At 31.8% G+C, this 25383-nt stretch overlaps 1 protein-coding gene across 1 annotated transcript; it reads right to left on the bottom strand.

The window, feature by feature from the left end:
• Positions 1 to 13242: 13242 nt before the first annotated feature.
• LOC120176173 (F-box/kelch-repeat protein At3g06240-like) lies at positions 13243 to 23850 on the bottom strand. The gene is made up of 3 exons (XM_039182659.1): positions 23784 to 23850; positions 23523 to 23627; positions 13243 to 14045 (listed from the first exon to the last, which is right to left on the bottom strand). The coding sequence occupies exons 1-3, from the start codon at positions 23848 to 23850 to the stop codon at positions 13243 to 13245; spliced, it is 975 nt and encodes a 324-aa protein (XP_039038590.1).
• Between the last annotated feature and the right edge of the window lie 1533 nt (positions 23851 to 25383).

The raw sequence follows: 25383 nt of genomic DNA, 5'->3' as shown, positions 1-25383 counted from the left end.
ACGGGTTTTATCAGAAATAAAGCTATACGAGGTAGACTGGGTACAAACTAGATATGATAAATTAAATTTGATCGAAAAAAAAGAATGAAAGCAATTTGTTATAGTCAAATGTACCAAAAGAGGATGATACAAGCACATGATAAGAAAGTTCGCCTCCGAGAATTTTACGAAAGAGATCTTGTGCTCAGAAGGATTTTACCTTTTCAAAAGGATCACCGAGGAAAATGGATGCTTAATTAGGAAGGACCTTATGTTGTAAAAAAGGTTTTTTTTTCTGGAGGAGCTTTAGTCCTTACTGAAATGGATGGACCTGAATTACCTTACCCAATAAATTCAGACACAGTTAAAAGATATTTTGCATAAAAGGAAGAAAGATTTGAGTAACTCCATACCATCATCATGATGTCGAGATCCTTTTGACATAAGCTATACTCAAATCACTTTGCAATGTGTCAGTTCAAGAGCATTTATGATATTGGTGTTTGAAGATACCTACTTTGTCTTTTACAAATACAAGTTTGCCATGTAAATTCTTTGTATAAATAAAAATATTTTTCCTTTTGCAAAGCATCTTGATTTGAAAGTTTTAAAACATGAAGTTTAATTTGAAGTATATAAAATCATGGTGTATTACTGTACAAAAAGTTTTTGAAGAATACTGATATTCTGAGGCTAACAATGATTTTAACATATGATGATTTGATACATAAAACATTGAAGCACATGAGGTTTCAAATACTTGAAAATGGTCTGAAATATTTGTTATCAATTGAATAATTGTCATTTGTACTGGTGGAATTCGAGAATAATAAAATAAAGTTCAGGTTTAAAGGAAAAGATCAAGATGGTTGGTTGAGATAAAATGATTATGATTGTTGCATCTATGACGAGACTAAGTCAAGAATGGATAGCAAAAAGGGGTCCTCGTTCAAGAAAAAGAAAATACCCTAAAACTTTGTCATTACATACATTTTAGGCATAAATAGGCAAAAATAAGCAAAGAGGGGCAGCTGTCGACAATGGTTTTCTTCCGAGTGACGTTTATATATACGTAATAAATATTATATTATTATTATTATTATTATTATTATTCTTAATAATTACAATTTTACAGGACCCATAAGCTCGGAGGCCTGATTACAACCCTAAACCCATATTACAACCATATTTGGTCTAAGTAGCCCCAATAGGCTCGGTGAAGAACCAGACTTGGACCTAACAGCCCAATATGCCCAGAAGAAAACCCTAATGATGTTAACGTTTCACACATGTTCCAGCGCTATAAGCTTCCACAGTCGTCTGATTCACAAGATCCAACGATCATCAAGGCACCAGTAAAACCCTAGGGTGCTCATTGCAACCCTAGGGCTATTCCGGTGCCTCCATAGAGATGATGATATCCTCTCTGCTGAATGCCCCAACCAACAGTAGCCACGTCTTTGTTGGATCTGCAAGATCTGGGTGCATTTAAGGCACCCAGTCTCTCTATACCGCACAACTCATCACCCCTAGGGTGAGTCACCACCGTAGCTCCGGTGACTCACTAGGATTCGTTCATTTAACCTGACAAAAGGGTGCATTGAAGAGCCCTATAAATAGGGTCGAACCTGCGAAGAATAAAAAAAAAGAAAGCAAACCAAGGTAGTAACATAAACCATAAAAACTCATAAAATAGAGAAAGAGAGGGAAGCCTTACAGTCATCGAAGATCTCAAGCGCCACCGGAGAAGCCATGTTTCGAAGGTATAACTCTTAGATCTACGTCGGTTTAAAGCTTTTTAGAAGAAACGGTCACCGAAATTGGTTTTAGGACGAGCATGGGGTCATTTTGATGTATGTTGGTAATTTTCGGCCATCATAAGTGGTGGCCGACAGTGGGTGTTGGTACCGACGTGAGGTGGCCGATGGTGGTCGGATTCCCTCCAATGAAGGAATCCTAGAGAGGGTTGAGAGCTTCTCTCTCTAATAGAGAGAAGGAAAACGAGGAAATGAGAGAAATGTCTCTCTCTTTTAGGCCAGCTAGGGTTTATTTATACCCTCCCCGAACGGCGTCGTTTTAGGGAGGGGCTTCTAGGTAAATTTGCGCAGGGTTCAATTACACGCGCATCACTTGTAATTTTGTAATTATTCTATTTAGTCACAAAAAAGCATGTTTTAGCATATTTTAATTTCGTTTTCAAGTTTTACTAAATTTTATTTTAGTAATTATTACATATATATACATATTTAGGTTAAATATCATGTTTAGTCCTTTAAGCATTAGTAGTTCGTGTTTTTATCCCTTATTAGCAAATTAGGATAAATTACATATTAATATATAATTATAATATTATTTTGAATTGAGTTAATTAATTTTAATATTATATGTTTTAAATATATAATATTATATGTTTATTTATTATTAGTATTTTAGGATTATTATTATACATAATATATATATATATTAAATATTATAATATAATTAATAATATTTATTTATATAAAATATTATTTAGTAATTATTTAAATTAAATTATTTTTAAATTAAATTAAATAAATGTTTATCATTTACTACAAAGACATTTAATTAATAAATATTGGTACCAATTTTGGACGGTGTGGGGATGCTAATTCTTTCCTATACGTAATCAACTCCCGAACTCATTTTTCTGGTAAGCAGACCCTAGTTGTATTATTTTAATATTATTCTTAGGAATTTTTATTAAAATAATATGACATTTTGGTGACCAATCTCACCAAATAAAAGATTGGTGGCGACTCTACAATTTGGTGTTTTATTTGATTCATGGAGGATAAGCACATACTTTTTCGAGACTAGTTACACCGTCTAGGGTGTACTATTTGCACTTTCTGTCGCCAGGGCAAAGAAACCTCTCGACATGCGTCTTTAGAAGGTGGCCGGTGCGTTACAATTACCAAAGGGCATTTGTCTATATTCAAATGTACCGAAGGGACAAGTAAAAATAGTTTTTTCTTGCTCATCTGGCGCCACTGGATTTGGAAAAAACCTGAAAACCCATCAAGGCAACAATAATGAGTTTTCCCATCTAATCTTTCAATCATTTGATCTATAAAAGGAATAGGAAAATTATGTTTTCGAGTAAGAGAGTTAAACTTCCTATAATCAATACAAACTCGCCATCCATTTTGAACTCTTGTTGGCACTAACTCCCCTTCTTGATTTTCGACTACTGTGACTCCCATTTTCTTGGGAACCACATGAACTAGACTTACCCAATTACTATCCGATATCAGATAGATTACGTCAACATCAAGGAGTTTCTGAATTTCTTTCTTTACTACTTCCATCATTGGTGGATTTAATCGGTGTTTTCCTACTCGTGATGGCTTTGTTCCTTCTTCGAATTTGATCTTGTGCATGCAAGTCGAGGGACTTAATCTTTTAATGTCGAAAATGGTTCATCCTATGGCTTCTTTGTGAGAGCGCAACACTGCTACCACAACTTCCTCTTCTTCTTCTTAAGATAATTTACTTGAGATGATGACAGAAAAAGTTTCATTTTTTTCAAAAAAAAGAATATTTCAAATTCTCCGGTAATTGCTTCAATTCTACCTCAGATGCCTGCAAAACAGAAGGTAAAATTTTAGTTTTAGAGGAAGATAAAGATAAATCATAATTGATTGAATTAATATTTTCAAACTCATTTTCCTCCTCTTCGTGCAAAAGTTTAGGATCCTTAAAAAGTTCATAAGAAAAATTAGATTCAATATATTCATCAATTAAAGGATCTATAATATCAACAGAATTAATTATTTCAACATGATCAGGGCATTTTATTGCTTTGTAAACATCAAATTCAACGATCTCACCATTAAAATCTATTGTCAGTATACCACTTCCAACATCGATCTTTGCATGTACGCTGCTTAGGAAGGGTCGGCCTAAAAGTTCCTCAGAATCAGTATCCGGCCTATCATGTTCCATGTCAATGACATAGAAATCTGCAAGAAAAAATAATACATCGACCTTTACTAAGACGTTTTTCATTACTCCCACTGGATAGATCACAGATTGATCAGCCAACTGTATGGTTATTCTTGTTTAGTAATCATTTTATATATAGAAAAGTACATAACATTAATTGAAGCTCCTAAGTCACACATTGCACGTTTAATTTCAAAATCACTTATTTTGCAAGGTATAACGAACATACCTTGATCCTTCATCTTTGGTGGGAGCTTTCATTGAAAAATTACAGAGATATGTTCTCCCAAATTTAATTTTTGTGCCCCAATAATTCCTCTTTGTAGAGCAAAGTTCTTTTAAAAATCAAGCATATATTGGTACTTGTTGAATTACTACAAGAAAAGGTATGTTGACTTGAACTTTTTGGAACACCTCTAAGATATTATTTTCTTCAGCTCTTTTATCACGCTTCATCAATCTTGATGGGAAGGGTGGTGGCATGATTTCATGAGAAGAAAGAGAATGATGGATGTAAGACGTACCTTGTATTTCTGAAGGTGGTGTGTTCTCTTGTTCTTTCAGATGTGCGACTTTTTCTGTTGGAACTTCGGGTGAGATAACTTTTCCACTTCGGAGTTTGAAGGCAGTAACATTCTTCGTGCTCGTGCTTCGATCTCTGGATCTAGATCTACTAATTCACATGGGTTCCTTCCGGTCATAAATCAAAAACTAGAAAAATAAATCAGTACTTGTCGTTAGTCCCCGACAACGATGCCAATTTGATAATCATCATTTTGTTATCAAAATAATTACGGCTTCTTAATTAAATAGAAAGGAAAAGATAGTATAGAGAAACAGTGTCGATCCATAGGGACTATGGTTTCTGTGATTTAGTAAAACTGTTTATTGATTTTAGGAAAAGATAGAATTCCAGGTAAAATTGAAAAAAATAAAAAATAAATAATTATAAATTAAAAAACAAAAATAAGAAAATAATGAATAATGAATTAAAAATAGTAATAAGGATAAAAGGGCTTTTAAATTATTTAAAGAAGTATAATGAGATAAAAATTAAATAAAGAAATTAAAAAATAAATAAATTGGGATAAAGAAAACTTATAGTGAAAGCAGCCTCAGACTTCAGCGCAACCTCAAATTCCTCGGATCATCGAAACAAATTTTTACTTCAAGATTCACATTGGTTTACAACGACAATTCTTCACTGTCAACTCAGATTGTGTTGTTTCAACAATAACTAATTTCGATCTCAGTTTCCTCTTAGCAAACAATTTTGCTAAACGTGTTCTCGGGAAGTTGAATATGCTTCAATAAGCAAATCCTTCTTCAAACGTTAACCATAACAACATTCGGACCAATGTCGAAATCGTTTTGATTTGAAAAGTAAGCTCAGAAAACATAGCGAAAAATCTGAAGCGATTTAAAGTACCTTACAATTCTCACGTTTGGAATTGAGCATTCGCTTTAGTCTTTGGCTTGAAAGAAAATTAGCTAAGATGAGAGAGATATGTTTCTAGGCTTACCCTGATAGGGTATTTATAGCCTTCAAATTCCTAAAAACAAGCTAAAACATCTTAAATCCTAATTAAAACACTTAAAACTATGTAAACTAAAATACCTAAAAAATAATATTTAAAATAATATTCTAAATCCTAATTAAAACACTAAAACCTATTTAAACTAAAATACCTAGAAAAGATAAAATATAAAAATAATATCCTAAAACTTAATTAAAATAATAAAACCTATTTAAACTAAAATACCTAAAACAAAGATAAAATATAATGTTTAAAATATTATCCTAAAGCTTGAGTTTAATCCAAATCTGAATTCCTGAAACATGCGGCTAATCCATTCGTGCTTCTAGAAAAGATGATTAGATCTTCTAGAAGGTGTTGACGTCATCGTCTCGTCGGATGTTTCATGTCCGAATTCATGCCCACTAATCCAACTTTGATTCCGAAAATAAAAAAAGTGCAGAATTCTATCCTTTTTGTGCAATTTCCAGAATCTGACGTCCTGCATAGAAAATGAATCAAAACGAACAATTAAGCCACATAAACCAATGATTAAGGAGTAATTTAAAAGAAAAATATTAACTAAATTAAGTACTTATCAAGTGTCTTCTCAAAGGTTAGCAATCGATTACAAAAGTTTTCCAAACATAACAAGACTTTAACAGGTGAAATAGTAATTTTATCAGGTCGATTACAAATGCTCAGGTCAAATATGTTGTCAGGGTCAATCCATGTCATTTTACATCTCAAGAGTAATTTTTTAATTATCCAAGTATTTTATGGCCTTAAAATTCTTTTCACATGAATAATCATAGTTGAAGATTTCAAGGTTAACCAATTTATTTATTGACCACTGAAATTAGAACTTCTAATCGGTCATTAAATTCTATTATATGAGTCCTCTGAGTCTTAATCAGTTGTTTATAACTTTACCAAAATCATATTGGGTTTAAAATAATCAAACGAAACTTATATCCAAATCATATTCAATCATGCATTGACCAATTACCGGCATGTACCGTAAAGCAAGCATAGAGTAGTAAAGTATTACCTCAATTTTTTAGCTACATCAATCAACCATTTACTCTATTCGATCGCTCTCGAACTTGAATTTGATGTTCCATGATATCTCGGATACATAACAAAAGAAATGAAACTTAATCATGAAAATCGGATCGAATAGGAAGGTAAATCAGTGAAAAATAGCGTATCGGGTTTGAATTTGGTAAAACGGACTTTGAATTCAAACTTAGGACGTTGAAAAACATAAAATACGACTTTTTGAAAAATTTGACTTTTTTTGTCAAAGTCAACAATCAAACTTGATCAAAGTCGAGTCAAAGTCAATGGATCAGGTCAAAAGGGTTAGACCGATTTGGGTTGACTCAAACCGGTTCAGGTTAACTCGGTTTGATCCGAGTTGACTCAGACCGATTCTAGAAGGTTTCAAAATCAGTATCCAACCCTACGAATGCAGGCGGCGCATGTCAACGCGTGAGGTGATGGGAACGATGTTTTGGGTGGTTCGGTCACTCCATGGGCATCCATTCAACAAAAAACAACCCAAATCAACTCTAATTCAAGCTTAAAAACAAGGTGAAATAACGAAAATAAGTGGTTGGAGTTTTTACCCAACGACGATGATGAAAGATTGACGGCAAGGAGACGAACCCGGTTGGGTTTTGGTCAGAATCAACTGAAGATTGCAATAGTGAGAGGGGTGAGGCTTTCGGACATCTATTGTGGCTTGGATAAGGGAAAAACAACAAATCGTTGGGTTTTCTCGGGTGGATCTTCAATCGGTCCTCCACGACTGACAACAAATAGTACCAAGAAAATAGTACCAAGCAATCCATTGAAGTCCAACGTTGAATTGTTTAGTCCATGACCCTTTCATAGCCCATAAATCAAAAGACTTGTCGGTTCCTTCCCTTGGGTAAAAAATAGCACCAAGCAATTTATTGAAGTCCAAAAGTTGCAAACAATATTGTGCTAAATTCCCACCAAATTCAGGCAATGGTAAAGTTGAAAACTTTTCACTAACCATATCAAATGAAAGAATAAGTTTACCACCAGAATCCACATATGCCTGCCAATAATAAAACCCACTGACAAAATTATTAAACAAAGTACAACCATAAGCATGAACCCCAGTAACTAAAATTTCTTTCCATTAATCAACTTTAATATAATATAAATCAACTTAATTGATCCAATGACTATAAATGCTCCTGCCTTCTTCATTTTCCCATGTAAAACAATTAGTAACAAATATTACAACTTTGAGGTCATCAGTTTGAGAATCATACCCAAAACCAAGGCAATAAAAACTAGTGTAATCTAGTCCAGGAGGGCATTTGATTATGGATTGAGGAAGGATTTTAAACTCTCTGATAGATGGGTTCCAAAGGGAAACATTATGTCTAATATCTAGCTCTGCTAAACACAATATTCCATTACAAGGACCATCAATTTAAGGTACATACACAAAATTCTCGAAAACGGACATGTGAATATTGTGTTTTACCATAAAGTTTTGACCTTTCTTGATCGAAAGTTGAGAGAAATAATGGATGCCATCACCGGTGTCACCGTGACAACATTTTAGGAGGAGATTAAGGTTGTTTTTTAGGTTGTTCTGATGATGTTTGGTAATGAAATGAAGGGTTTCAAAAGATGAAGACCAGGGCTTTCAACGCACCTGAAACGGGTCAAGGATTTAACAAGAAGCTTTGAGAGAATCTCCAACACCAACATCTCAGGTAATTCAGTTCTATTTTTTTATCAACCCTTGTATCTTCTTCTTCCCTCCTCTTTATCTTCTCTACTTCCTCTAGTATCAATTTGACGTAACAATCGACTTATTCCTTTGAAACTGTCTTAACCTCCTATAGGATATCTCATACTCTTCTTTGATTGAGATCACATTTTTTTACCCTTTAAATTAAACCAGTGTCATCCGCCCAATTAATGAACCACTTGAAAGGTCTATACACTTTTTTCTCAATTTCTTCCTTCACCACCGGTTTGTGATCAGACAGGCTTCTAGGCAATGTGGTCTGCAATAGTTGGGGAAACTTATTTAAAACTTATGTGGATACAAGAATTCTATCCAATCTGCTTGCATTAGCATCACCACTTCCTCTAAACCATGTGAAATGGCTACCAATTAGTGGCAGATTAACTAGATTGTTGTTCGAAATAAACTCCCCAAAACTTCTTATTACATTATTGTGGAAGTTTACTCCGATCCTTTTCGAATCTGATTTAACTGTGTTGAAATTCACTCCAAAAATAACGGGGCCACTAATATAAGCAATTAACTCAACAAGATTCAAAAAGAAAGACATCCTCTTCCCTGGATCGTTCAGCGCATATACATTCACCACACCAACTTCTAAATTAACATGAGGAAATTAATTCACTATGACCACCATTCTGTTCTGCACAATTTAGCAATAAAAAAGCTTGTATCCCATACTGTGACTAGCCCACTGAAGCCCTAGTGGATGGTGCGAAGGCTAACTCTCCAAAATATCTTCCCATCAAACATTTTGATGTCCAATAATTAATGGCCAACAATTTTGTTTCTTGCAATGAGGCCGATTCGACTCAAAAAATGGTTTTTTTACTCTGATCGACTTGAAAAAACTCGACTCAAATTGACTTCAAGTTGTAGTTTCATAATCTCGACTCAAAAAATTTTAAAGTTCAAATCAAATTGTAAAATACAACTCGAATAACTCAAAATTTTTAGTAATTAGTATATTAATTTTCAAGTTTGAGTCGAAGTATGAGTCGAGTCCCTCAACTTTGTTCGGTATATGTAAATTACATATGAAAAAATACGAGAAATATATATGTATTATATATAGTTATAAAATAGCATTTAAATTGGAATAAAGTAATGGCATGATATTGTAAATATTTACAATTAAATTTAAATAGAAACTTGAAAATTATACTCGACTAGACTCAACTCGAAAAAATTTCAAGTCAACTCCGACTTATAAAATATAACTCGTCAACTCGAATAACTCGAAATTTTTTTACTCGACTCGATCGAAAGCTCACCCATACTTGTAAGACGTTGAAATTACATGAGTTATAGCCCTTACTTTTTCCTTTTTACCCATCCCTCTTATGTTCCAAGATAAAAGTGAAAAAATCATGTCGAACATTTAGACAAAAACACATACAAGGAATCAAAACTAACCGCTATAATCCCATTCTTTCAGCATCCTCAATTTCCTCGATCTTTTGATCACCTCACTCCTAGGCGCTTTGAATTAAAACCTTAGCTAGAAGCCTCGTTAAAAACCTCCCTAAAACTAAATGGAGGAAAAGTGTACTCCCACAAAGAACAAAACAACGCTATAAAGTAATCTCCGTAAACAATACAACCATCAGAGTTCACACCAATTCTCCATCAAGAGACCTGACCGACAATTGAGGGCATAATATTAACCTAAGAAATACTGCCTAACAACATATTAACCCCAAAATTATGAGAAATAACTGCCATGGAGATGCTTGACTATAACCACTAGTAGGATAAAACACATAAGCTGAGAAAACATTGAGATTCAAGCAATGGAATCATGACAGTTATACATTTGATCTTAACAAAAAGTTATTTTCATTAGGTGATTTCAATTTCATCTAGTTTATTTATTCATCATCTGATTCTGAGGAGTTGGATTACGTCAATTATTTTCAAGTTTCGGTCGGAAAGAAAAATCTGACTCCAATTGAGAATGTGGTAATTCAAGACCATCAAACTCTATAATCGTCGAAAGAAGTTGTAAAATAAATTTGCAAGAAGTTGTCGAATGAAAATTTTAAACAACTATAAAACACTTTGATGCAACAATCAACTTATTTTCGGTGCCTAAAGTAAAGGAAAAATAACTATGGAGGCACCATCATATTATTAAAGGAGTCAAAGGATAAATATTTAAAAAAACCTAGCCATTAAGTTTATTTTCTTTATAAATTTTTATTTTTAGTATTTTGTTCAATTTTTTCATTTAAAAAAATTAGAGTGAACACAACATTCCAATAGGACGAGTTCCTCGACCTTTTTTTTTTTTTTTTGCAGTCATGTGATGAATGGTACAAGGCCTTGACCCACAATATCTCATTTCAGCAAAACCATTAAACCAATGTAAGGATAAGCACCAATTTGTCCAGGATACTCATAAATGTACGTATCTTCGTGCATTTTGGGATATACGTACGAGCATATGATCCTCTAAGGACCCTCTAACTACATTAAAAAGCTATCAGAATACCCATATTCGACATGTTTGACACTTGCATACGAGCACGAACAACCTTAAACAAGACCTTTGCAAGAATACAATCCACTTACCTCTAAAATAAATAACTGAGGTCCAGAATGAAAATCATCTCACACAAAAAGGTCTGGAATTCCGACTCTTAAATTGAAACAGTAAACATGCAAAACCAAATAAACTCTCTATATGCACACACAAAAGCTCATGTGAATTATTATATATATGCAGAAAAAAAAAACAATTTCCATAAATATTCCAAAAAGGAAACAAAACCAAACCAATGATGATGTTTCATTGGATCTAAAGTACGGACAATAACACATGATCATAAAAATACCAAAAATAATAGTTCATAGATTAAACTTCAAATGACATTCAACTATTGAAGACATTGACTTCTATGAAGCAAAGTCAAGTAGGAAAAGCACTCCGAGTCTAGCATATATACACACCTGCAAATCATAATATCAAGTCAATAGAACTTCATATAAGAGTTAACAACTAAGAAAATCTGTAGGCAGTAATTTTGCGCATCCACTGAAACAACAAAAAGAAAACAGAAACCTAAACAAGCCAACATTATTTGAGAACATCACAAGACAATATATTTGAGATAAAGTGGATATCAAGAGACCAAATCCCATTAAATCTTTCCTCTTTTTTTTTGTAGCTTCCCATCCATCGTAGTGTTCAAAATCAATTTGATGAACCTCCGGCTGGCCGACATATTATATGTTCCTCATGCTTTTGTCTTCCATTTATCAGAACCAAGCTCTCAACATATGCAATGATATGTGTTGTTTCCCGATAAGCATGTATACCGAGATTTTTAAGATCTCGTGAGGAGGGGTCAAACAACACCAAGTCATGATAAGAGCTCTGAAGAAACAATTCGTCGTTTTTCTAAAACCCCAAAGATCTATGAACTCTAAGAAAAGATTCAACACTGAATTGTTTAGTCCATGATCCATTCATAACCCATAAATCAAAAGCCTTACCAGTTCCTTCCCTTGGATAAAAATAGCACCACGCAATCCATTGAAGTCCAAAAGCTGCAAATAGTATGTGCTAAAGTCTCACCAAATTCAGGCAATGGTAAAGTTGAAAACTTTTCATTAACCATATCAAACGAAAGAATAAGGTCATCACTCATAAGAATCCCCAACTGCCTCCCTATAACTCAACTTGATTCACTTTTAAGTGAATATAACTCGACTTGGTTGTTCCAATCTGCCATCAACCCTTCAACTAGATTCTCTTCAAAGTAATTAGTAACAAATCTTACAACTTTGAAGTCATCAGTTTGAGAATCATACCCAAAACCAAGGAAGACAAATATAGTGCAATATACTACATGAGGTTCTACAAGTGCTCTTTCAATCCATATATTTTGCTTCGAGACAATATTTTTCAACTTTGTTTTATGAGATTCTAAGTAACATAAATATTGGATTTGAATATTTTTAGAGAAATACAGATCTAAGTAACATGCCAAACCTTATTTTATTATGCAGTCATGTGATGTATGATATAAGGCGTATCTCGTTTCAGCAAAACTATCGAACCAATTAGCACCAATCTGTCCAAAATCTCAACAGGTATCCTGTAAGGGCTATTCAATTCTACAGGCATGCCGTATCCTGTGTTCGTACATTTCGAGATGTAGGTACGAGAATATGATCCTCTAAGGACCCTCAAACGACATGAAAAAACTATCAAAATACTCATATTTGACACTCACATCCAAGCAAGAACAACCAAAGACAAGACCTCTGCAAGACTGCAATCCATTTACCTTTAAAACAAATAACTGAGGTCAAGAATGAAAATCATCACACACAAAAAGGTCTGGAAAAACAAACATACAAAACCAAGCTAACTCTTTATAAGCACACACAGAAGCTCATGTGAATTATCATATATATGCAGAAAAAAAGACAACAATTTCCAAAAATATTCCACAAAGAAAACACTTTCAAGAAATTAGTGCTAACCCATTTACCCCTGCAAATACCCTTAACAATGGCTTCACACAAAACAAGACCAAACCATTGACACAGTTTCATTAGATCTAAAGTACATATAATAATAACAATAGTTCCTATGTTCAACTTCAAATTACATTTAACTATTGGGGACGATGAGCTCTCAGAAGCAAATTCAAGTACGAAAAGTACTCCGTGTGTGGCATATATATGCACCTGCAATCATGATATGCAGGTCAATATAGTTGCATATCAGAGTTAACAACAAAGAAAATTTATAGGACGTAATTTTGTGGATCCACTAAAACAACCAAAAGCAAACAGAAACCTAAACAAGTCAATATCTAGGGCATGTATATACAATTTGAACAATAACAACAATATTTGAGAACATCACTACAAAATATAGATGATATAAAGTGCATAGGAAGAGACCAAATCCCATTAAATCTTACCTCTTTTGTTGTAGTTCCACATCCGTCTTAGTGTTCAACATCAATTTGACTCTCCTCCGGCTGACCATCGTATTATACATTCCTCATGCTCTGATCTTCCATTCAATAGAACCAAGCTCTCAACATAAGCAGCAATGCGCATTGTTTCCTGATAAGCGTGAATACCAAGATTTATCAGCTCTTGTATGGAGGGATCAAATAAAACTAGTTCTTGATCTGAGCTCTCGAGAAACAACTCGCCATTTTTCCAAAACCCTAAAGGCCTCTCAACTCCAAGAACAGATTCAACACTGAATTGTTTAGTCCATGACCCATTCATAACCCATAAATCAAAAGACTTGTCAGTTCCTTCCCTTAGGTAAAAAATAACACCAAGCAACCCATTGAAGTCCAAAAGTTCCAAATAATATTGTTCTAAACTCCAACCAAATTCAGGCAGTGGTGAAGTTGAAAACTTTTCATTAACCATATCAAACGAGAGAAAAAGGTGATCAATTCCAAATACTTGCCAATAAATAGACCCATTGACATAATTATTAAACAAATCAGAAGCAAAAGCATCAACCCCAGGAAATGAAATTTCCTTCCATGAATCGTTTTTAAGCGAATATAACTCAACTTGATCGATAGAATGACTATAAATGCTCATTCCTTCTTCATTTTCCCAAGAAAAACAATTAGAAACAAATATTACAACTTTGAAGTCATCAGTTTGAGAATCATACCCAAAACCAAGGCGATCAAAACTAGTGTATTCTAGTCCAGGAGGGCGATGGACTGTGGATTGAGGAAGGATTTTAAACTCTCTGGTAGATGGGTTCCAAAGGGCAACATTATGTCCAACTACTGGCTCTGCTAAACACAATATTCCATTACAGGGGCCATGAACTAAAGGTGCATGCACAAAATTCTCGAAAAAGGGAAAGTGAATATTGTGTTTTACTCTAAAATTTTGTTCTTTCTCGGTCGAAAGTTGAGAGAAATAATGGATGTCATCACGGGTGTTACCATGACAACGTTTAAGGAGGAGATTAAGGTTATTTTTTTTGAGATTGTTCTGATGGTGTTTGGTAATGAAATGAGGGGTTTCAAAAGATGAAGACCAAGGCTTACAAACACACCTGAAACGGGTCAAGGATTTAACAGGAAGCTTTGAGAGAATCTCCAACACCAACATCTCTGATAATTCTGTTATAGTTTTGATCAACCCTTGCATCTTCCCTCTTTATCTTCTCTATTTCCTTTGTGTTTTTTAATAGATGATTTTGTTTGGAGAAAGACGATGAGAACTAAAATGAAAGAAAATGAAGACAAACATAACAGGTAACATCAAACATTATTTTGTAACAAGAAAACTACAATGGAAACTGATCATTGGTTACGCTACTTTGATGGGCCTGGTCGAGCCCTTTTAAAACCCATTAGCTTATCATATACAGGGTTTACACAATATTGACTATATACAATATATTAGTAAATAATTGAAATAATATATTTAATAATATATATATAATCATTTATTTTATTAAAATTTATTAAAATAATTTATTTTAAAATAATTTGTTACATTTTAACTATTAAAGAATATATTTTAACATTATAAAAATAAAAAACTCTAAAACTTTAAATATATTATAAATATAAATGAGTAAATTAACAATTTATATAAGATCAAGTTGGATAATTGATTTTTTACCTGAAATATAGTCTCAACCCAACTCGAAGTTATTTATTATATAACTCGTCATGCCCCGAACTCGACTCGAAATTTAAAAAAAAATTGTTTTTTCGTAACAAGAAAATTATCATAGGTGCGGGCCTAGCCGAGCCTTTGGTATCTTGTAAAATCCATGAGCTTAACATAGGTGGGGTTGGCACAATATCATTCTGTAAACCGTTGAAATATCAAATATTATTATGAATTTTTTTAAGGGTAAATTATACTAGTGATATCTTACGCTTTTTTATTCGTTTAGTTTTTGTCACTGGTTTAAAAAGTTTTTGGTTTTGGTCACTTTTATCTTTGGTCCTTATTGTTAATAAAAATGGTTAAATTTTAATTTGACATATGAATTTAGGTAAAATATTAATTTGACCTTAAAATTTACATAAAATACTAGTCTAACTCTTAAACTCTATATAAATATGAATTGGCCCCTAATTTCAGTCAAAGTTAACGTCTCTACTCACCACATATCGTCGTTGTCGTCCATCATCAGTTTTCATCACCAGTCATCATTGTTGGTTGTCATGTCAGCATGTGATGCCATGTAACCTTGATGCTTCACCTTCATATGTTGATTGTTTGTTGACTAACAATTTTCAACCACATAGGAACTCTTTTTCCCCAAATGAAATGTTAGAGGTTAAAATGCTTGGCTATTTATAGATAGGGTCCAATTACCCAGTGTAATATTTGTTAATTTTACACAGATTTAATACTATTAGATGAGTGAAAATAGAAAAGTGAGATTAACAACAGAAAATGAGAAGATATTCAATGAAAAAAATAAAGAATTAATCTCATTCAACTATCTCTACTCATCCAATAGTCTTAATATGTATATAACTAAAAATATTTTACACTGTATAAATGGATCCTTATATATACTTCAAACCCTAAATTTTGATTTCAAGATTAATCGTGTTGTTGAAGGATAACTAAATTATCACAAATTCACTAATCGAAAACCTCTAGCCTCATGCATTTTTTCTTCTATTCTTTCTTTCTTTTTTTTTCTTTTTTCTTTTTCTTTTTTTTGCAAAATCTCTTCAGTTTAATATTGAAATCAATAGCAATACTAGTCAACAATTTAATTCTCAATCCTAGTCAACAATTTAATAAAACAATACAAATCATCATCAATTTCAGTTTAAGATTCATATCAGATGCGACAATCATGCATATTTGAGCGAGTTCAAATTTTATTTTAGTAGAATTAAATAGGTCTTTAAATGAACTAAACAAACACGAATAAAAATATGTTCATGTTTGTTCGTTCAATTTTAATTGAACATGAACAATTAAATAAATATTTTTTATTAAATCTCATATTCAAATTTTATCTGACCTATTAACATTTTTGAATAATAAATTTTATTAAATCTATAAATGCATTTAAGATTTTTATTATTGTCACTTAGTCTATTAATTTTGTTCATGAAATTTAAGGGATAAATCATAATATCTATAAGACAAAAGCCCATAATTGCATCATTTCCCTCTTTCCAAACCTTCTATGGTCAAGTTGATCCACGTGAATTATTGTCACCAAGATCCACGTGTTTTTATATATGTTCTGTTAATGTTCAAGTTGATGACTATGATTATGACAGGACTTAATTGAAACGATATTAGTACTTTGAGAAGTAAATTAGAACATTTAAAATTTGGGGACCAATTCAAAATATGATACATGATTTAGGGATGTCTAATGCAAATAACATATGTATTAATTTTACAATCTCTACTCATTTTCAATTTCTAACTTTGATTTTTTAATTATCTCTATATTTTACCTTTATAATTGAGGGTTCCTGATTTAGATTATTTTTTATATAATTATTAAAGTAATAAATTTTACTTTCATTTTATAGAGTCTAAATTAACATAAGATTCAATCAAAATAATATTTTATTCAAAGATTTATCTAATTATCTTCTAATTTGATAAGATAAATTTATTATAAAAGCCTTGATTACTTTTAGAAAATACTTTATAAAAGTAGGTATCCCAATTTCGGGTTGATTAAGATTAAATTAACATAAGAAATTATATGTCATTATCAACATTAATTTTCTTTTACTTCTTAATTTTATGTTATTTTTTTAATTAGTTCATGCTGATGAAGATACATGAGGAAAATTAAATAAAAATATCAATAATGGATTTGATTTAAATCGATATATTATATTATTATTTATTATTTTTATAATTTAAACACTTTTATATTTTAAAAGTTAATTTATTTTTATAAACACTTTTATAGTTTCACCATGACTTGAAGTTATAAATTATATAACTCATCCTGCCCCAAACTCGAAATTTCAAAAAAAATCCCTATAAGATCGAGTCAAGACCTGTCGGGCTCAAGTATTTTGACCATCCCTAAGTGTGAAACTCAGCAAGATTAGGATAGCCACGAACCATTCAAGCCGTAGGAACCTTTAAATATATCAACTTCCAAATTGCCTAATTCACCTAACTTAACATGTTTATCTATTTTGATCTCTTGATAAATACACAACAGAACACCCTGGATGAAAACTAGTAATATCACAAAACGATTCCTCCCTTCCTTGAGTGTTGTCTTCAGAATTCTTCGTATTGGACAAAGTCTTCAACAATATCCTCTTGTTATTGTTTTCTTTTTTCCTTGAAAAGTAAAAAATGTCTCATTAAAATTCCCTCATACTTCAATTAAGTCGGAACTCGATCAAGACAGCGGGAGGAGAAAAGGGTTTCCAAAATTATATTAATATCCAAAATAATACAAAGCTTACAGTAACAATAACAAAAAAAAAGTATCAAGAACCAACTTAACCTCTCAACATAAAACAGTATCCAAAGCTACTTCAAAACAAAATACCAAAATGAAACTAACCCTAAAGAAAATAAGCTAGGAAAACACTCCAGCCAAAGATCCACTTCAAACCAGAAACACCGTTGGAACCACATTCCACAGCAACAAGACAATCACATTCAATATTTAGACGAAAGATGAGGCCCGCATATAATGAAAATAAATACGATATGAGTCATTTATTTTAGATGTCATAATGATCACACAAAAAAATATACAGAGACGAATTCAAGCCTTGGAAGGATTACAACAATCATTATTTGATGTTTTTATTAGGGAGAGGACTCTTTAGGAAAAATTGCACTAGTGTTCATGGTTCGTAAGGGGCCTATAATAGCACCATTTTTCACTGGCAGTGTGGACAAATTTGAATCATCTGAACCTGATTCGGAGGCGTTGGTCTAGCATAACATAAACATATCTCCCACAATTACATAAACATATCTCCCACAATTACACTGATCCATTGTTATTTGTGTTGCAAGCAACCTCAGGTAAAGCTTTGGCAAGTTTTTGAACTTTACTTATAACCTGTAGAACCGTATAATTATTTCCTGGAATAAGTCTCATAATTGAATTAATCAAAGCAAATTAAGGATTGTGTTAAAAAATGAATAATCAATTATATTATGACATGTATAACAATATTCAAACCCAACTATTAAGGGTTAATTATACCAAACACCTCAAAATTATATTTAAATTTTAAATTGAACCCTAAATTGTAAAATATTTTAATCAAGTTCTTAGATTATCAGTTTCATTTCAATCATGTCCTACTATCAGTCTAACAATATGTTTGAGTGTTAAATGTCTACTCATATTTAAAATACATGGGTTGAATCATAAATATGTATACACATGATTAATGGATTGATCGAATTTAACCATATCAAAAGACATAAAGTTTCATTAAAATTTGATAGGGTCATTTCTTTACAATCTCTACTTATTCTCAAATTCTAACATCTTATGCTATCGACTCAGAGACGGGCGTAGAATTTTATGCTATGAGAGTAAATTTAGAAAATTTTATAGGAAAACGAACTTATAAAATTTCAGGGTGACGAAAAAAAAATTATCAATAAAAAATATACATAAAAAATCTAAAATATTGAAGAATTTGAAAATTTCAGTAGAACGATTGCCGCCACCCGTCCTCCTTGTTCCTTCCCTAACTATTGCATGCTTTCATATATATATTTACATAAAACAATTAAATTTCTAAGGATTTTGTTTACAATGTGCCATATTATTAATGAATAAATTAATATGCACCTGCAAATCATAATATGCAGGTCAACATAACTGCAGATAAGAGTTAACAATTAAGCAAATCCGTACGAGGTGCATCCACTAAAAGAACAAAAGCAAACAGAAACTTAAACAAGTCAACAATATTTGAGAACATCACAAGACAATATAGTTGAGATAAAGTTCATATTAAGAGACCAAATCCCATTAAATATTTCCTCTTTTGTTGTAGCTCCCCATCCATCGTAGTGTTCAATATCAATTTGATGCACCTCCAGCTAGTCGACGTATTATACGTTCCTCGTGATCTTGTCTTCCATTTATCGGAACCAAACTCTCAACATAAGCAGTAATCTGTATTGTTTCCCGATAAGAATGGATACCGAGATTTTTAAGCTCTCGTGTGGAAAGGTCAAACAACATCAATTCCTGATCAGAGTTCTCAGGAAACATGATAGGTTAAGAAAATATACAAGAGTGTCAAAGCTGAATCCCAAGTATTTGGATTAACAAGCCATCATGCAACACCCACGTAGGAGTCATCATGGAAGGAGTGCAATCGTGGGTCCACTAGCTGCTGAATAATAGAACGTATTTTAATTTTCTGTTATTATTATTAGTTGGTTATTATTTTATTTGTTTTTTTCATTATCCTAATTTTTGGAGACGTGATAGGATAAATAGGAAAAGTTGTTATTTGTCAATGTTATTTAAACTACTGGAAGTGAAGAAGAAAGGGAGAAAAATTTCAACCAATTTTTTTGTGGTTTGTTTTTACCCAAAGTAGAACGTTATAAAATTTCTAGAGATTTGATCGAGACCTATCATAAAAAACAATTCGTCGTTTTTCCAAACCCCCAAAGGCCTATAAACTCCAGGAACAGATTCAACACTGAATTGTTTAGCCCATGAACCATTCATAGCCCATAAATCAAAAGACTTATCAGTTCCTTTGCTCGGGTAAAAAATAGCACCAAGCAATCCATTGAAGTCCAAAATTTGGAAATAATATTGTTCTAAAGTTCCACCAAAATTCAGGCCGTGGTAAAGTTAAAAACTTTTCATTAGCCATATCAAAGGAAAGAACAGGCTGATTAGAACTCCAAAGTATCTGCCAATAATAAAACCCATTGACATAACTATTAAAAAAAACTATAAGCAAAAACCCCAGGAAATGGAATTTCCTTTCATGAATCACTTTTAAGTGAGTACAAATCAACTTGATCGATCAGCTGAATAAAATATCTCATGCCTTGATAATTAGCAACCAATCTTACAACTTTGAGGTCATCGGTTTGAGAATCATACTCAAAACCAAGGCAATAAAAACAAGTGTAATCTAGTCTAGAAGGGCGTTGGACTATGGATTGAGGAAGTGTAATACCCAAAAAAATTGGTTAGTGACCAAAATGAGTAAATTGAAAGTTTGGTGGCAAAAATATAAAATTTGGAAAGTTTAGAGACCAAAGTGTAATTTTAAAAAGTTGTATAACCTGGTCCCGTAAATGAATAGTTTACCCCAGGATTGATGCTCTCATGGGTTTCAGATTTTTCATACGGAGTTTGTGTTAAAAGCAATATAGTGTGAAAGTTCGAGAAAAATTCGAATAATTGGATCGACTCAAATTTAGGAAAGTTTGCTAGATGATAAAGCAAGGGCAAAAATGTCTTTTCCATGCTTTAAATTTATAAGATTTAATGTGGACCATTGGATTTGAGTTGATTTCCATGTTAAATATTAGCCATTAGATTAAAAAGGACAAGATTGTAATTTTGGACCTTTATAAGGGAAAAGTTGTAAACTACTAACTTCATGAATTAATTTCAGCCCTTGGATGATAAATATGATATGTGGCATGATTAAGATCATTGGATTTTAAGTTCCTAATAGTCATTTTGGACTAAAATGAATTTTAAATTCAATTAGGTTATTAAAAATCTAAAAAGGACTAAAATAAAAAAAAAATCCAAGAACTTTCTTGAATTTGTTTGCTGCTGCCGTGAGTTACAACAAAAGCAAGGTAAGTTTTAAAATTGATTTTTAAGCATTTTAAATTAGATTTAAGGTTAAGCCATGAAATCTAATTTTGTTCTCCATTGAATTTTCTTTTATTTGGTATCATTTTTTTTCATTATTCATGCTTATAACCCTAAATTTATGAAAAAGGTGGATGAAGGGATGATGAAATTTGGGGTTTCAAGGCTTGAAAATGATAATATAGGTGTTATGATGTTGATTTCATGTTCCAAATAATGAAAAATCTATCAGTTTTCCTTTAGGGATTCATTTGGAAAAGATGAAAAGTTAAGGAGTTGATGTTTGGAATTGATTTTTATGTTATATATGATTAGAATATTATGTTTTATACCTTAGCATGTTTATTCAAGCTTGAAATGAGGAAGAATGGTTTAATCCTAAAAGTAACCAAAACGACACTTTAAGAAAAATTTGAGAATTATATTCAAAGCTTGAATTTGATGAAGGCTATGGTAGAAAATCACAATACATGTTTAGATTTGTTTTCTAATCTTGAAAACACTTTGGAAAGTGATGGATTATATTGGGCCATATGGATTTCTTAAGGAAAAATTTATAGGAAAATTCAAGTGACTTATTTATGATACTTGTTATCTTTTAAGGATTAATTTGATGATTAAATTATTGGATTTAAACTTTAAATGTGAAGTTTTATGATTAGTCCTTAAAGTCTAAAAGAGAAAAATAAGGACTTAAGGTGAAATTATGATTTTAAAGGTGAAGTCAAGTAAGTTAAGGTGAAAAGAAGTGTAGGAAACATTGTAATTACAATGTTGTATTGGAATGAATATTATGAATTTTTCCTACACTATATACGCATGGGTTAAATGGTTTCTAACATGTACTTTTGATTATTTGTGTTATATGTTTGATGTATTTATGGACAACAATCAAAACCGATATCTAACTAGCAACGAAAGAGATGAAAAAGATCGAGCTTAAAGCTTAACGAGACTGACATTTTGACTTGTATAGAAAGTGTCGAGGTGAGTGCAATGCATACATAACATGATACATGGATGTTTTATACATGATTAAGAAGACTTACAATGAGTCTACCTTGTTTATATTAGCATGATATTTATGCCATTAATCATATATTTGACATATTTTAAATATGTCAAAAGTTAATATAAAATACATTGATCACTATTTTAATTATGATGTTATATAATGAATGTTATTTTGGGTATGAAATGCCCAATGTTGAATTATGTTGATATACAATGCCATGAATGAAATAAATATAGACTATATGTCCACGTAGATCATTGAGGGACAATAGTATAGTTGGCATGCCATAGAGTCCAACATCATATTGTATATTCGAATTAGCACTATAGTGTATATAAATGACACTTAGTGCATATGGTGGGCACGACCTTATGTGTATTAACACTTTGGTGCATATTTAACTCGTGTACCCAGGGTTCTCATAGGCTTATGTTTGGGCTATGGTTTATGGGTTAATAAATTATAAGCAGTCATATTGTATATCGAATTAGCACTATAGTGTATATAAATGACACTTAGTGCATATGGTGGGCACGACCTTATGTGTATTAACACTTTGGTGCATATTTAACTCGTGTACCCAGGGTTCTCATAGGCTTATGTTTGGGCTATGGTTTATGGGTTAATAAATTATAAGCAGATGATTAAGCTTATGAGCTTACGAAATAAATGGTAAGTATATTGGTAAGAAATTATATACATTGTTTATTTCATTTTAATATGTGTAACATGAAGGTAATACAAGTAAAGTGATCATGATGCATTGAGTATTGTTATTTCTTTATATATACATTGTATTGCACTGATTATTATTATTGCCTCACTAAGTATATAGTTAGCGTGTGATGATTTTCATGCGTAGGTAAAAGCATAAAATTTAGTAAGGAGTATCAAACATCACACTCATCAAGAGGTATATCTACAATATAAGTAATTAAATCAATCTGATGTAGATTAAATTTCTAGTTGAAATGTATATAATAATAATAGTTGGTTTCTACTAGTTTAGATATAACTAATAATAAATTATAAGCTAGTCATGTTGGTAATGATGGATAATGGTTAAAATAGACAATGGATAGTTTATATTAGTGTTGTAATTGTTAAATGAATTACAAGTTTAATAATATGGTAAACAATAGAATACAATGAAGCTATTGATTAAGGTTGAATATAGGAAATTTTAAGCTACTACTAGTTATGTACTGCTAAGTTGCTACCTGAAATAGGATTTAGTTTGGTTAATTAAAAAACTAGAAATTAATGTTACTTGCTAAATCGATAAATGGTTTAAATTTAAATGTTATAAAATCAGTTTGTGACATTCTGTGTATTTAGGAATTAAATAAAGGTAAGGGTGTTACATGAAGTATACTTTAAACTCTCTAGTAGATGGGTTCCAAATGACAACCTTATGCCCATTAAATGGCTATGCTAAACACAATATTCCATTACAAGGACCATCAACTATAGGTAGATACACAAAATTCTCGAAAAAGGGTAAGTGAATATTGTGTTCTGCTTTAAAGTTTTGGCCTTTCTCGGTTGAAAGTTAAGAGCAATAATTGAAGTTATTACAGGTGGCACCATTACGACGTTTGAGGAGGAGATTAAGATTGTTGATTTTAAGGTTGTTCTGATGATGTTCAATAATGAAATGAGAGGTTTGAAATGATGAAGACCAGGACTTACAAACGCACCTGAAACATGTCAAAGATTTAACGAGAAGCATTGAGAGGATCTCCAACACCAACACCATTGGTATTCCAGTTAGTTTTTCTCAACCCTTGCATCTTCTTCCTTTATCTTCTCCGTTTCCTCTGTGTTTTTTATTCAAGGTTTTATCTTGTCGAAAATAAATGAGAACTTAAATGAATGAAAACAATGATGACGACAACAAAAACAATAACAAGCAACATCACACGTTTTTATTTAGGGTAAACTACACCAGTGGAAATTAATCTTTGAGTATGTTTTAGTTTTCTTTAGTGAAATTTCAAAAGTAATAAATTGATCATTAATATTATTAATTTATAATAAAATGATCATTTCACCTTCTCCTCGTTAAATTGATAATGCAACAACATTAAAAAAAGATTAATATTTTATTTAATTTTTAAACTATTTCTAAAATATTAAATAGATCGTTGAGCACTAATTTTATATCTAAATTATCTCATTGATTTTCATTTTTTCCAAACACTCCACCATTGAATTCCATAATCATCGACAAAGAAATTGCAAACTTCATCGCAGTACTAAATGATGAAATCATGCTCTTCCATCTCCACATAAGTTGTTTTAAACGACCAGAAGCAACTGCTCATGGAGGACGACGAAGAACACGCTGTCGCGTTGGTTATACTGTCGTTGTCGCTACCTCCATTGTTGTTGTCTTCGTGTTAATGTGAATTTGGATTTAAATTGAATCAATGTGAATTTTTAAGGATGTTTTCTTTAAACCGTGAAAGTTAAGGGGCTTGCTTTTCAATTTAACCAATTTTGTTTTTATGGGTTCTTTTTTCATCAAATCACCGATTTCTGCATTTGATTTGAAATTCAATTGTTAGCTTATCTTGATCAAACGCTTATTTTCCTTTTATCTATTTATTTATTCTAAATGTTTATTTGATAAATCTATTATTTATTTCTTTTAAAAATAATTTCATGTATATATATTTATTTCATGGTTAATGAGAAGGGTTGTCACTATCCTTTAAATTCCCCCTTTGTCGAGAAACTCCATCAGCCGCCCAACCTAAAACCGTAGTATTATCTCACCAAGATCAGTTTTGCAACACCGGTAAATTAGGTATGCAACTAGGGTTAAGCCAAATTCGATCCGATTCAGAAAATCGATTTTTTATTCAATTTCAAGTTATTCGAGTTAACTCGAAATATCAATTAGATTTTTGATTTCGAGTTGAGTTGAATTTTTGAAAGTTTGAGTTACTCAAAAAACAAAATATTTGACTAAATATTTTTATAGTTTTACGATATGGTCACTGATTTCATTATTCCTTCGATTTATCCTTCATTTTAAGTCAAATATTTACCAAATTTGAACCACATGCTTCCTAAACCATTGCAGAATACATATGTACTTTCAATTTCTCTTTTTGATAACAAGTTTTCTATTTTTCAATTTAGTCCTCAAATTTTTCATAATTTCTTTATTTCTTCAATTCATCGTGTATTTTAAGTTCGTTTTTCACCAAATTTGAACAACATGCTCATATACCACTATAGAATGCCCATGTAACTTCAATTCTTTTTTTTTACTAAAAATGGA

Source organism: Hibiscus syriacus, unplaced genomic scaffold (assembly GCF_006381635.1).
Source record: "Hibiscus syriacus cultivar Baekdansim isolate YM2019G1 unplaced genomic scaffold, ASM638163v2 tig00003398_pilon, whole genome shotgun sequence".
NCBI lineage: Eukaryota > Viridiplantae > Streptophyta > Magnoliopsida > Malvales > Malvaceae > Hibiscus > Hibiscus syriacus.
The sequence above is the reverse complement of the archived record's forward strand: the minus strand, read 5'-3'. Positions and strand labels throughout refer to the sequence as shown.

Coding starts and splice junctions, on each gene's coding strand:
- LOC120176173 (XM_039182659.1), bottom strand. CDS start 23,850: ATGGTGTTGGTGTTGGAGATCCTCTCAATGCTTCTCGTTAAATCTTTG. Junction 23,628..23,783: donor GACATGTTTCAGGTGCGTTT/GTAAGTCCTGGT, acceptor CAACCGAGAAAG/GCCAAAACTTTAAAGCAGAA. Junction 14,046..23,522: donor TGGAATATTGTGTTTAGCAT/AGCCATTTAATG, acceptor CAGAGCCAGTAG/TTGGACATAATGTTGCCCTT.